This window comes from Aristolochia californica, unplaced genomic scaffold (genome assembly GCF_029961685.1).
Source record: "Aristolochia californica isolate CCGP_79_NKW_82.1479 unplaced genomic scaffold, dmAriCali1.0.hap1 SCAF_7, whole genome shotgun sequence".
NCBI classification, from domain to species: domain Eukaryota; kingdom Viridiplantae; phylum Streptophyta; class Magnoliopsida; order Piperales; family Aristolochiaceae; genus Aristolochia; species Aristolochia californica.
Genome location: NW_027182268.1, coordinates 40,650,066 through 40,665,141, shown reverse-complemented (window position 1 = coordinate 40,665,141; position 15,076 = coordinate 40,650,066). Strand labels below are relative to the sequence as shown.

Genomic DNA, 15,076 nt, shown 5'->3' with positions numbered 1-15,076 from the left:
CATACGTGAATCTCTTATCCCAAATCATTGCCAAACACTGTAAACAAGTCATCGGAATTTGATAATCTCAAATCAGTTCAGTGAAGAGAAATATATATATCACGAAACCACTATCGGGCTTCTCACATAGTGGACACCATCAGACCATATGATTCTCCCAAAAACATAATCACCACCCATCCTTCCATACTTTGGAGCCAGAGTCATCTTGTAACTCTTCTCTTCCCCCATCTTCTCGAACGTCAAGCTCTTTGGTTCCACCGATGCAGTTACTCCTGCAAGATGCTCCACCCGAACCTTGTAGGTTCCTGGCGTTCCCACGTTCTTCAGCGTTCGAGTAATGGTGGTGGAGTTGTGGAGATTAGGTACACTGATGGAGGGGTAGTTCAAGTCGAGAATGCTCCGAGCTTTCTCTGGGCATTTGTATCCATCGGAAAAGGTCGCCATCTGGGAAGAGTTGTAGCCGCGGTTGCACAGGAAATCCAAGTAGTCAGTGGTAGAGATGTCGTAAACAAGGCCGGGATCTTGTGCACGGTTGGGTCGGATATGACCGGCGCCGTAGTTGAATGGGGTGGCCTTCACTAGATAAGCGGACCTAATTGGCTCCATCGCGTTGTTTCTTGATCTTGCTGTGAACGAGAGATCACAGATATACAAGCTATAATGAGAGGGGGGAAACGGATACTATTATTTCACTACATTCAAGCATGCCCTTCTGATTTGTGAACTCACCGGTTGTCATGATCGCAGAACGAATCGCGGAAGGGCTCCAATCAGGGTGAAGAGTTTTGAGAAGGCCCACAACGCCGGAGACGTGAGGACAAGACATGGATGTGCCAGAAATGACATTGAAGGGCACTCGTCTCTTGTCCTGTGGAAGATCGGAAGGGCTAGTTGCTTCTGTGTAGGCCGCAAGGACGGATACTCCAGGCGCAGTAATATCAGGCTTAAGAATCTCCGGGTTGACGTAGTTTGGCCCTTGAGAAGAGAAAGCAGCCATCATTGGAGAGGCTTCTTTTGCCTGGGTCGTTCCTAAAGGAGTTAAATATGCGACCGGCGACCTTAAAAAACCAGGAAGATTTGTCAGCATAATAAACTAGGCGAGGGTAATAAGATAAAAGCGAGTGAAGGATGGGAGGGATTCACTTTGTTGAGTTGATATAGGAGTAGAGTGCAAGACCATCACTGTAAGTGATGTGCGCAGCGGGGAGGACGTGTGCGTCAGCGTCGAGAGAGTTAGCGTCGAGCTCATCATTGGCAAGGATCATTGCTACACCGCCGGCGAGCTTAACAGCCAAACCCTTTTCCACCCTCGCATTCAAACCACGAAAGCAAGCGACCACTTTGCCTTTCACCTTCTTTGGGTCGAGAGCACCCAACAAACAAAGATGTCTGCAAAAACAGGTCCCTGCATTTGTTAGGAGAAAAACTACAGAGCGAGAGAGATGAGACATGAAGATGGCTCGGTGTCGTGCTTACGCATCAGTTGCATTTGCCATGTCAAGCTTAGCATCAATGGAGTTGATCAATGGATAATACTTTTGCTGCATGGGTTCGCTTAAAACACTTTGTCCCTGCGGCAAGAGAAAATGACAATGAAAAAGAAAGAAAGAAAAAAACGAAAATTAGGCGACAAGGACTCTGAAATTACCCGGATTTGTTGGTTATTCCCAAGGATAACAAGGGTGGGGAAGGATCTATCGACAGTGCTAGCGGCTACGGTGATGGTCCAAGGAGCGAGATTTGCGACGGTCCCGGGTGTAGGCCCATCGTTTCCAGCGGAGGCGACTACAACGATCCCTTTCTTGAGGGCGTGGAAAGAGCCGACGGAAATTGAGCTTTCGAAAAACTCTTCGGGGCCTCCTCCAATTGAAACGGAGATGACGTCGACGCCGTCATGGATGGCCTGATCGAAGGCAGCAAGCATGTCGATATCAGTGCAGCCGCTATCTGCGCCCAGAGTCCAACAAACCTTGTATGAGGCGACACGAGCGTGGGGAGAGCCACCCTTGGCGGTGCCTTTGGCGTAACCGTAGATGCTCGCATTGGCAACGAATGAGCCACCGGCCGTCGACAGAGTATGGCTACCATGACCCTCTGTATCGCGTGGGACTCGCTGCGAGGCGTTAAAAGACCCAGCCTCAGCTTCGAAGCCCTCACTGTAGGCCCTCATTCCGATGAGTTTCCTGCCCGTGCATTGCCAAACCACAAGTCAAAAGAAGCAGGAAAGCAACTCCGGCGACTCTATCAATAGCAGAAAAACATTGGGACGAACTAAAAATAAGCTGAACTGAAGAAAAGAGAGAGATAGATTAAAAGCCTCCGCCATACAAACTCGCGGAAGTGAATTTTCCCATTGATGGCCACCTCAATTGGCAAATAACAAGGATGAGAAAATGAGGCAAAATTTGACGAAAGAAGCAAAATAAGGCCAGAAAAGTTGAGGATAAATAAGAAAAAATATCCATTTTTCGAGGAAGAAAATACCTGTTGCAGTGAACACCCGTGGTGTCACTCTCACAGATTCCTTTCCACTGTGAAGGAACAGGTCCCATTCCCTGATCGTTAAAGCTCTCTGATTCAGGCCACACTCCTGTAAACAGCAAAAAGCACCATCAAAATGTGAAACTACAGCGATTGACAGTGTTAAAACAGAACAACTTCATTTATTACACAGACAGAAAAATGAAAAGAAAGTATTTTGAAAATCCGTTGACAATCGAAGAGTTAATTAATATCTCGTGGCGAGCAAGCAATAGTCTGGTCATGAATGTAAATCTCGTCAACTTTCTAGTGAAAAATAAAACTTAATCAATGAAAGAAATACTGAAAACATAAAAATAAAATAAAAAAAATTACCAGTATCAAGATTGGCGATAATTGTATCTTCACCGAATCTAGCTTTAGTCCAAATGGACTCGGCGGAAATTTTTCCATCTTTCTCAAGACCCATAAAAGCCCATGTTCCAGTTGTGTGTAATTTTCTTGTTTTACTATGGAAAACTGATATGACATCAGGGTGCTCTACGGATTCAAGGAAGAAGCAATTATCAGGAAATGCAGGAGAGTTGAATAAAAAGAAAGATTTCGTTTTCAATATAAACGGCAAGATCTTTACGGGAATTTCTACTTACGTGCGATAGCCTTTGCTTCTTCTTCTTCCAGATAAGCAGCAAATCCATTTATATGTTTTGTGTAGGAGTAGATCATAGCTTCTTTCGCCTTCTCGATGCTGTAACGGATGCAAAGTCACAAGTGAGAATCCGGACGAAAGAAAGGCTTAATTGAGAAAGCTCTTCCTTGTTCTAACGTACCTTCCCAGATATGATCCCAGAAAGCCGTGATGTGCATCAGTTGCTCGTTCGTATTCAACTGAAGAAGCTTCAGGACCGTAAGAATGTCCTCCCATGTAGACGACATATGGCTGCAATCATCATTAAAAGAAATATCGGAAATTGGGTTCATCATAACTGAGAATTATCAATGAAGACGACAGAATTGCACCCATAATGAAATCCTCGAAAAAGTTCTTGACGATTAAAAACACAATCTCAAAGTTTACGAACAAAAAACGAGAAGAAAAAAAAAGAGTTGTTCGATTGCTCGCCTTTGTCAAAGCAAACACGGGCGTCTGAAACAGAATCAGCGAAAAGAAACAAACAAAGAGAAAAGAAGGGAAGACCCCCATTTTTCTTTCCCTAGCTCGAAAGGTTTTCTGCTTGAAAAAGCTTGAGTTTAATGGGTATCTATCTATCTATCTATCTATATCTATCTATATAGCCTTCAGCCCTTCGCCCGCTATGGGAATAAGGATTTGAGGAAAAATCGGAGAACAATTTGCTGGAAAGCACTATGCCAATCGACTCTTCGATCAATAAAATCGGGAAACAATCTCACCGGGAAAAAAACATCTTTCAACCTTATCTTTCACACCGAAGATATCTGTTCAACAAAGATTGAAATAAATAACAGTGCAGGTATATAATATCGTAAAGAGATTCATACTCTTCAACTGAACGAAAGAGATAAGAGAGCAAACTGACGTTTCTATAAATAAGATACAAATCGAATTTGACGAGAGAATAAGATCAGATTTCTCGGCTCCAAAATTGGGTCCTTAAACAGAAGAAAAAAAAAAAAAAAAACAAGGGGGAGGATGAAAAAGAGAAAATCGAGAAATCTCTTCGACAATCTGATGTCCTTGAGTGAGTGTTTCCTTGATGAGGTGCCTTTGATGGTTTGAATGAAATAGGAACCGAAGAGCTTGATCTTCTAACATAATAAAAACACCCATGCACAAACACAAAAAACATTTACACGTAGGGTGAGAAGCCACCTCACCGTACGGTGGCGTCATTATGGTGGGTCTTACCAATCATTAACGCCCTTTCTAATTATTTTTTGTATTTCCTATAAAAACTTGTAGGCATGAAATTGTAATAATCAAAATTAGAACCTTTAGCAACGGTTTAGATTATCAACATTGATCAACAACGAAGTAAAAAGAACTTGATCACCAGCGATGGTCAAAGCATGGAGGTTTAGTCAAACGGTGAGCCAATTGTATTTTGGTCCAATTTGGGATCAATTATTGAGATCAAAAGCCAATTTAACCCACAGGAGAGTTTGTGATGGCAATAGGTTGGATCAAATTGGGGTTAGGGTTGAGAAATCTGGACCTTTGTAATGAGGCCCTAGTAGTTTTTATTATTATAATTTTTAGCTAAACAAAATTTACATATTGTAACATAGAAATAAAAAAAAACAGTAGATATAATTTTAAAATAAAAAATTTAAAATAAATATATAATAATAACTTTAAAATAAATAAACAGAAAACTACATTTAAAATTAAAATATTGAGACAAAAATCTACCAAAAAAGTTAGATTTAAAATTAAAATATATATATATAATAAATTTATCTATCTTAATGTTTAAATTAATTAATATTTTCAAAACAAAATAAAAAGTTTAATAAAATATATTATTTAAATTGAAATAAATAAATAAATTTAATTAATTAATAATAAATGAAATTATAATAAAAATAAATTATAATTTTATAACATAATTACTAATATTAAAAACACAGGAATTAAAACAGAAACTAAATTTTTTATTAATAACAAACATTCTGTACGACAACATCAATTGTGCGCCATCAAATTTCCACTTTTGCCTCAAACAATAGAACAAATTAAATATTATATATTTCATTCGTTTTGGTAACTGGAACAAATTAAATATTATAACAGTGAATAAACTGCAACTTTTGCAACAAATAAAACACAGTTCTACAAAGTTAATCACAACTACAGGCATGCAGTTCATCTTCTCCGAGTGTCTCGGTATGGCCCCTCATTCTCTTTATCCTTTAAAAGTCCTAGGAATGCAAGGAAGCCGAAAAAAAAGAAGCCTCCAGACCATCCACCCCAACCACCACCTCCACCACCACCGCCATCACCATCATCCCTGGGGGGAAGTCCAGTTCCACCATCATCCAGTTCTGGGGATTTCTCTTTACCTAAATAATAAAGAAGCAAACAACATTCAAAGTTACCTAATGTGGTAGAATGAGAACATCAGAATACAGTTCTAAATTTAAAGAGAATGTTTAAAGCAAAAGTTTGATCATAACTATAAAAATTAGTTGGATCCAATCAGTCATTCCCTTGAATCATATTATCAGTCTGCCAGTATCCAAATATATAATATGTTTAACAAAAAAATTATAATCATTATTTGAAACTATAATTGGCCATCAAATATAGGTGATCTAACTGTCATTTCCTCTTATCTTTGTTTTTGTATTCACAATTAATAGACAGAACCTTATGAGTTAACGAAAACCAAAAAAGAAACTAAATTCATATTTAAGAACAAATCACAAGTTCTACAAGGAGAGAAACCCCCGGCTGCATGAATAAGTTGTGAATCACAATTCGACCAGGTCCAACCTCCTCTATCAGAAAACTCTCATTTAAGCAGAGTCTTACCTTGTACAGGAGCAATTGTAATTGTTGATGATTGCCGAGTAACTGTTTGGGTTTGTTCTGCTCCACATCTAGCATTCTGCAAAGGAAAAAGTTTGAGAATTATGTAAACTATTTTTTTTTAAATCTATTATGTATGCATATAAACGAATTTAAAAATCCAGGTAGCATAGAATTTCAAGAATATCTCAGTTTCTCCATGCAACATAGAAAAAACTCAGGTAATTCCTAATATCATTGTTTTCTCATTTTGACAAGGCCCTGTTTCTCTTTTTCTCCAACCAAACAGAGCCAAGTTCGTAGAATCACCAATCCACACCACCAAGATTTCAGGGAATCTCCCTGTTTCACCAATGCACATCAATGTAGAAACCGTTGCCTGTCTACTAAAATCCAAAAGTTGCTAATCTTCCTATTTATAAATGTAAGTGCTCTTAAAAAAATATTTCCCAAACTAGGGATTGCTTACCATATCACAGATTTTCAGCCAAACCAACTCAATCCATGAAAATAAAGGTTTGAGAATGGGCCAGCTGTAAGTGGTTGTATTCCATTAGAGTAGTACTGTAGTTGGTTACATCTAAATATAAGAAATGTTAAGGACCTATGCTTGTGTTATGCCTAAACTGCCTAGATTCCAGCCTGTAGCTTATGCCTGCCGCCACTATGGTGAATTGGGCAGTTTCCATGTGGAAAATGAGACACTTCCGAACATGCTCTACAGATGCCACTTGAAGTGATTCTAATGACACAATCCACAATAAGCTTTTCAAGTATGATAATAATATACATTGATTGAGGTTTTAATCATTGAAAAAAAGGCTTCAGGGAACGCATAACCAGAACACAAGTATAGAAAACATTTGCATTAGAAACTAATATACCCCACCAATTGCTTAATCATTACTAAAACGTTCAACATATTTAGCAGATATGTAGGTAATCTTTTTTCAGCCTGACAATTTTCCACTCTCACCACACCCCATTGGAATTATGAATCATGGTTTTCATAATTGAATATTCCCATATTTTAAGACATGTTGGGCCCATAGGTGTGGCCATTCAACTAAAGCCTCAGTCCATATTCCATCAATTACGCCTTTCAGCCTGATCTTAGGCCCTGAATACCTGGTAGCTGAGAGAGAGAGAGGGAGAGAGAGAGAGAGTCACCCATTTATAGCTTTTAGTCATTTATATCTGCCAGAGAGACTTCAACTTTATGAATTATACCAGCACATAAGTGAGGCATTAATGATCCCATGCCATTTGAACTGGTTATCCACTGTCTACAGACGTATAGGGCAACAATATTACAAGTGAAAGGTGCATGACACATAGTTCACAGCCTCTCACATAGGACTGATATCGGATCCTCTAGATTCTGGATTGGATCTCTCAGTACAGTTTGTATCAGAAGGAACACAGAGTGATTAGGATCAACTCCTGATCACCCCTATATATTTGTCAAAAAACTCTGACAAAACAAAAAGAAGGAAACAAGTAAACCTAGAATTATAAAATATTTGTGATATACATTAAAATACATTGGTCAAACTATAAGAAGGAAGCCACAAATATGAGTGAAGTAGTAAAGCACTTAATCCCTTGATCTAGACAATACTTTCCCTACAATCTAAACACTTTAATATAGAATTGTTGCAAGAATTAAAGGTCTAATACATTCCATTGCTTAAAAGATACTTTTGTCATCATTTGAAGTATATTGCACAGACCAAGTCACAGACCATCAACCAAGTCAGGTGCTGTTCCATTCCTAGTCCAACTCTACTAAGACTCAGCCAAGTTGCAAGTCAGTACACCATGGCTTTGACGCAAAGGGCTTAGCCTGCCCATGCACCTAACACTTGACACCCTGCCATTCACACCAAAGCTTACCTTCCTTAATTTAAAGGTAGTTTAAAAAAAAAAAAAAATAGTCTCCATAAATGATACAATTCCATATGAAACCGTCCAGACATTGTATTTCTGAATATGGCCTAGTTACGATCATAGCCAACGGAATTCATTAAACTTAAAGGTAGGTTAGCAATTAAGAAAATATTATTATAAAAAGATAAATAAACATGTTTGCTCCTTTCCCTTTTCAGCAAAGAAGGGGGAAAGCATCCACTCCTTCCTCTCCTCTCTCTGTCCTGGTGAGCACAGAGGACAGGAAGAGGGAAGTGTTTCATCCCTTTCTGTAAGATCCAGGAGGTGGCCACCACTTGGGGCGTCACAAAAAGGAGGAATGCCTCCCTCCAACCCTTTCTGGCAAGAGAGATTTTCTATCAGTACTTCATTTACTGAAAATTACAACCAGAAAGATACTGTCAACCTGAAGTTTTTGAAATCATCTGATCATCAGAGTAGGGTGATCAGTTGCTGCACTCAGTGGTGTGTCTAACTGCAAGAGACAGGACACTTACTATCCATTTGGAGGCTCATTGAGTGACATGGAAATTGGCTTTTATTAACCTTTAGGAAGGCGAAAATTTGAACAAAATCTAGTCATCATTAGGGTTGTCAATTTTGGTTGAATTTTCGAGATTTATTTGTGGACTAATTCTCTTGTATCTCGTAATGAAGTATGGAAGACAATATGAGAAAAGAAAGAAAATAAACAGATTTTGGTTGCAGAAGCTCTGATTTAGCCAAATAGTTAAAAAAGATATAAATAGGCAAGTTCACCAAAACATTTTCAAGAATTTTCCCTCCCTCACCATAGAGAGGAGGGAACGAAGGATAGGGGGCCTAGCAGAGAAATAGACATATTAATCATATGAACATTTTTATAAAATAAAAAATTAGAAAATATAGGGTATTATAGTAATATTTTCTGTTAGGTTCACCTAACAGCAATGTTATAATTGGCCATTAAATTTTATTATGAGGTCTTATTTGTAAATAAGGCATTAGATAGCCATATTCGGAATTATGGCATCCAACAGGCTGCATTTGCTAATAACCCTTGACTTAATTGCTCAAATACACCTAAAATACAGCATAAATACTCACACACCTATGGGTTTCAATCTGTCCATAAATATTCCTATAATATCATCAAAATAACCAACATACACCAGTTATTAAATTCCAATAGTTAACTATAACTTAGACATGTAAAAACTGAAAAGGTAAAAAAAAAACCCTCAAAACATTAAAATTGTGATTCATTAAAAATGTGGGATCATCCAAGTAATGCAGGATCAGCTTAACATATACCCACAAAAGGTAACGTAAGACACCTCTATACAATTACTAGTAGGTTCTACATAACTTATGTACCCCACATTGCACAACTCATCTAAATTATATTAAGGAATCATATCTTCATTGTTATGAAGTACATTTGTCTTTTACAAGTCAAAACTATATATAGCTGATTCAATTTAAGAACAGTAGTATGTAGAAACTTAACTTCTTTATTTTGCAATGCCTCTTGTCATGTTTAGTCTGAGTCAGGTAGTTTTTTTTTTTTTTCTTAATAGCATCAGGTGTAAGTTTTGTTGCATCTTTACTTTTTCTGTTTTTGAAGAAAGAGGGAAAGGAAAATTCATCAAGGAGAGAACCCCTGGAGAGGAAGTACAAACCTGAAGAACAAACTTTAGAGGGAAAAGCAAAAAAGTACATAATATCACAGTAGGAGGGAAAACTGGCAATGAAGATTTGTCAAGTGACCCCCTATCTAGCCAATGCATTGATGATGCTGTTAGCGCACTTAGGAGTGTGAAGCCAATAAATGCTAAGGGTGCTACAAATATCCTCTAACTCATCAAAGTACATTAAAAATTTGTCTGGCAGGCACTTGCTTCTAATAGCCTAACTGGTAACAGCCAAAGAGCCCCCTTTGAACTGAGAGCGGAGAAGTGGATTACATAAGAGTCTGAGGGCCTAGAGATGAGCCCTCAAATCTGGCATTAACCAAAGGAGCAAAGAAAACATGGAGGATGCTTGCTTCAGAGTTCCTGATTATGCCTACCCCTCCAGCAAGACACTGGTTTTCCAAGAAATATTGTCAAAATTTAACTTCAACTGACCCTCTGGGGCAGAGATGCATCCAGCAAGAGTAGGTAAGGACCCGTCCAGAAAGAGTAGGTATGGACCAATCCAGAAAGGGTGGGGATGGAGTGGTCGACATGATTGATGATTGTCCTCCAATTTGCTAGAGATGTGGAAAGTTTTGTACCAGATGAAATGCTTGACCTTTGGGGAAGCCTGAGACAACCATGAGGCAATTTCTCTTAAGATCATAGCCACAGGCATAAGCATATTGGGAGGTGACAGTGTGTGAACCAGAGCACATCTTAAGTGAAGATTCCAATTACAAAAGCAATCAGCAACGACGACAAGTCTTGTACCAATATTTTGATATCTCTAACAGGCCTGAATATGATGGAAAAGGAGTCTGCAAGCAGCTGCCCCCCAACCCAGGTCTCTAGCCAAAAAGAAGTGCACTCACTGCTCTTAATGTGGATGGAAGCTGTACCAAACAGCTGGTGAAGGAAATTCAAGAAAATCTGTAGCAAATAGCTGGTTCAAGAATCATCAGGTTTTCCAATTTCAATTTCCTTTGCTCTTTAGTTTCCACTCCAAGGTTTTCCAATTTCAATTTCCTTTGCTCTTTAGTTTCCACTCCAAGCATTTCTTTTAGCAGACATATTTCAAAATATCAATTTAAAAAAAGAAAGAAAAGGAACAATTTCTGGATTGAAGTGCATAAAAAAGTAAGATAATAAAAAGAAAAAAATACAATAAGAAAAAATAAAAGAAAACAAAACCACTCACCAGAGCAGCAGCACATATCATTGCAGATGAAGCCAATCGATGAACCTGTGAAATAGGTATGCAGGTCTGAAATGGTTGAGAACACAAACCAGGTACTCCTAGACAATGTTTAGTAACTTGACCTGTCCCCCTATCACAAATTTCTGTTTTTCCTGAAACCAATTATGACAAAGATTTAGTAACAGAGCAAAATGATAATTTAAAACATGATTAGCCACACCAAAGTCAAGAGCAGAATAATGACAATGTGAGAAAACAACAACAAACTTCACTTAGTAATTAAGCTCACCACCTGGAACAAGCGTATTACATAGATGACCAACAGTCAGAAAGGGAATCAATAATAAGAGTTTAAACTCGGAATGATTGAGGAATTTGAAATTGCCATGTCATAATCATTATTTAAATTAGCTTGTGTGTGTCTAAGACAATGTTAAGCTATCACAATTGGTAAGTCAGAGGCGTTTAGTGGACCAATAGGCCTTTGGAGAGTTGGATTACAAACAGTAAAAAACCTAGTCCATCAGTTCTATGTAGCTGAAAGATAAGGTAAATACTGAAAGGCATCATCCGATGAAACTTGTAAGCACATTGAAGTGACAAACAATTACCAAGATTACGTATTCATTGCCATTTTGGTAAACGTTCTTACTCTTTGGACATAAGTCTTTCTTAAATAGTTTATGTGATGTGAACATAAGACCTTCCAACAAAAACTGGAAATGACCATAGGAATCCTCTTATAGCAGTCAACAATAAAAATAAGACTGCATAGAACATCACCAACTGTGGTCTCAAGAGAACCAACCTCTTTACCTAGGAATCACAATTTGATGCTAAGAAGATAAATTTAATTGCACCTAAGGCCGTTTGGTCTAGTGGTATTCTGTTTAAATTAGGTGCGGAAGGTCGCGAGTTTGAATCACGCCACGCCCCTCTCAAAAAAAAAAAAAAAAGATAAATTTAATTGCCCTCATGCGATGAATTTTTTTATTCCAATTGGACCTTTTCGCTATGGGAAAACAATAAAAGAACAGTACCAAGTGAAAAGGAGGACAATGAAAGAAAATCACATTGGAAAAAATATGCAAGACTTTAATATCATAATAAACAGAGAAATGAACAAATCATATTAAACAGTAGTGCACCTTGAGGCCTCCGAGCCGAAACCATGATTGAAGGTAAAGTAACATTTAGAGAAGACATCCCTCTGAACGTAAATACCTACAGAATGCAAAAAGCATGCTCTTGAGGAAAAAGAATAGACATCTATATCATGTGGGATTTACATAGAAATCAGACTTGAGAAATATTGTGATAATCCAAAACACAAAAAAATGCAGCACTTTGCATGGCTTGACATAAAAACTAAGAAAACCTTTGGAGCTATAAAAACATTTTTGCCACAACAACTATTGGTTGGCCTCAAAAGTAAAAATAAATTCAGAAACTAACATTAATAAAGTGAAAATTATTTTACAAGAAATTATTTCATAAAAGAAGAAAAAAGAGAAACCCTCCAACAACACAAACAATGTAGCTACTGAAAGAAACATAAATGCAATCATAAATGCCAACTTGTAAAAGAAAACTTCAAATAGTTAATGTGACTATATCAGATTCAGCAGGTTTAGATAGACTACAAATTAGAAGATAAAATTAAGAAAAGGGTGTTGGATTTTTAACTTGAACTCAGTCCCATCCCAAAATGACAAACCACTTAGCTATTTCTCAACCTTATAACCCATTAACTCTTCTTCTTATTTTTCAATGTGGGACTTTTTCCCACTCAACACTCCAATTCACATCCAGATTTACACATAACAACTACCGAAGCACAAATACTCCTTCATGGAGCCCATAGACTCCCACAACACACATATAGCCCATCGAGTACAAACTGCGCCTTAGCCCACATACACAACTTGCTCTGATACCATGTTGGATTTTTGGGTTAAACCCAGTTCCATCCCAAAATGACTAGCCACTTATGAAGCATATTGCTCAACCTCATAACCCATTAACTTTTCTTTGAATATGGAACTTTTCCCATTCAACAGAGGGCAAACTGTGGAGGAGTGAAAATTTGAAGTTCTATACCCACAATGGCATCAATTTAATGCGAACATAATTCAGCTTCTAAAATTTCAAAGCATGGATGTTTATAACAATCAAGAAGTTTATTTAAGAGCTCACATAACATGACAAATATGGAGCCAAATAATTTCTCTTGTATATTTATGGAAATATCTTTCAGAACTTAGTTGCAAAGCTGCTCATGACCTTCAGAAAGGTGCCTCGTTTAAATTTTCCACAATTTCTGGGAAAAGTAGACAACTAGTAAATTTTTTTATTGAAGCGGTAAATAAGAGTAGACTATGAAACAGCATATTAACAGCCATTATGTTTTGCTCGTATATTATGGAGAGCCATTATTGGACAAGGACTTTCTACAACTATTTTGAGTACATTTGGCAGCAGAAAAACAGAAAAGAAATGGTGAAAGAAAGTTCAGTTCTGTTATTTGGAAGCAAAGAATCCTGGAGAGAAAAGAAGATAAGAGAAAAGAAAGAGAGGGAAGAAAATTTTGCCGGGCTCCTCTCCCCTCTTTCTATTCTTCTTCCTCTCTCTCATGTTCTTTCTTCTCTCCCTACCAAAGAAAAAAATTTCTGTGTCCAGCCCGAACCTGCCAGAGTGCCTCTAATACTACCTGGTCAGCCATGAAAAATTAGCACATGCTCCTTCATTGGATGTTTTCCTTTGACAAAGCACAAAGAATGCAGCCATTCCCCTCTTCCCCCAAATCCTGCTTTGCAAATTGAATCTATCGGTTTCTATCCTTTCTCAACTTCTTACTGGTTTTGGGTTTGATTCCATGTGAGGGGATGAGTATCCAAAAGAGCTCTATGCAGCCTTTCTCTTTCTCGTCTTCGCCTTGAATAGCCTCCAACCGTTTTAATATGTGAGGTGCATTTTTTTCAGAAAAAGGAAGAGGGATAACGTAGAGATAAGGTTGGAAGCAAGGAGGGGGAGAGGGAGTAGTTCGAGGACTTGGGGAGGAGAAGCTGGGGGGAAGGTCACTTCGAATAAAATGGTCATGGTCGGGCTTCAGCATTTGCTTGCATATACTAATCAATCGATTTAACTCATGCTTCCACTCTGCAATTTTGTTTCATTCTAAGGGCAGACATAGCTAGCTTGCAGCATTCTATACAATCATCCTCACTGACTTCTGCTTTCTTGTCAAACAGAACAGAGGTTGTCAATTGAGGTCTATAGATTTCCGTCTGAAAGTTCACTTGGGTCACTCTGACAACCCATTTTGATGGAAAATCAAATACAGAAGTACTTTTGTCTGTGTGAAATGCTCACTTGCAAAAGATTTCATTTTTTTTTAAATAATATCTAAGCATAATTAATGCATTGAACTATTCCCTGATTAGTTCATACGATAGAGAAAATTAAACTCTTAAGGAAACAGATTTAGAATTACTAGATATCATGGTTCAGTTTTCAGGAAAGCCAAACCAGAATCCAAATACGTGTCTTTTTATCAGCATAAAGAATCTTCAAACCCTCTATTGCCAAATCAAAGTTTGTGAGATCAAGTTTCCTCGCCCCCTGTAAAAATTCAAAATAACCATTTCACATGAAATTCTGCGAGCCCATTTCATGACCACAGATGCAGCAATGGCCTCATAAAAAGAGAAAAAACATACTGTAAAAGACAAGCATTCTTCTTCATCAACTGGGATGGGGCTGAGGCGCCATGGCTGGGAAAGGCAGCAGTCAAACTACGGCTGGCTCGCTCTCAATCAGGTCCAATCGCAAGATCAGCCAATTCCCAGTTTATTTTCAGTCACTCGTGGTACAAAAGCAGACAAGTGCCAATATGCGAAGAAGAAAATGTGTCAAAAAATTAGGTTAAGAAAGACGAATACTACAGGGTCTCAAAGAAGAAGTTCGGTAATCTTCGGCGAGTCTGAAAGGGCGCACTTGCTTTCAAGCCATCCCACCAGTGTTCTCCCCCTCCTTGATCACATTTGATGGACTCATTCCGTCATTCTTTTTCTAACTATGTATCTAGTCCTATGACCATCAAATTTTAACTAAGAAAAACACCCATATACTTTCATGAGGCCTTCCTTGGTGAGATGGGATGTATTGAAGATAGTATCCTCCACCAAGTCTAGGAAGTATTCAAGTATTTGTGTTAATGTGCACAATGTAAAGTGCAGAGGCGCAACCAGTGCAGAAGGCAACCAAATCAAGAAGAATGATTCCGAACCAAGAAGA

At 38.1% G+C, this 15,076-nt stretch overlaps 2 protein-coding genes across 2 annotated transcripts; both read right to left on the bottom strand.

Moving 5' to 3' along the window:
* Positions 1-99: 99 nt before the first annotated feature.
* LOC137937480 (subtilisin-like protease SBT5.3) lies at positions 100-3,688 on the bottom strand. Its single transcript, XM_068782537.1, has 10 exons — positions 3,608-3,688; positions 3,315-3,424; positions 3,135-3,232; positions 2,860-3,024; positions 2,488-2,593; positions 1,652-2,186; positions 1,480-1,574; positions 1,147-1,392; positions 733-1,061; positions 100-629 (listed from the first exon to the last, which is right to left on the bottom strand). Exons 1-10 carry the CDS (start codon positions 3,686-3,688, stop codon positions 100-102), a joined length of 2,295 nt encoding a protein of 764 aa, XP_068638638.1.
* A 1,474-nt stretch (positions 3,689-5,162) lies between these two features.
* LOC137937063 (protein FERTILITY RESTORER RF2, mitochondrial-like) lies at positions 5,163-14,573 on the bottom strand. Its single transcript, XM_068782100.1, has 6 exons — positions 14,500-14,573; positions 14,309-14,401; positions 11,929-12,004; positions 10,781-10,932; positions 5,999-6,074; positions 5,163-5,526 (listed from the first exon to the last, which is right to left on the bottom strand). Exons 3-6 carry the CDS (start codon positions 11,984-11,986, stop codon positions 5,330-5,332), a joined length of 483 nt encoding a protein of 160 aa, XP_068638201.1. The 5' UTR covers positions 11,987-12,004; positions 14,309-14,401; positions 14,500-14,573; the 3' UTR covers positions 5,163-5,329.
* Positions 14,574-15,076: the final 503 nt, after the last annotated feature.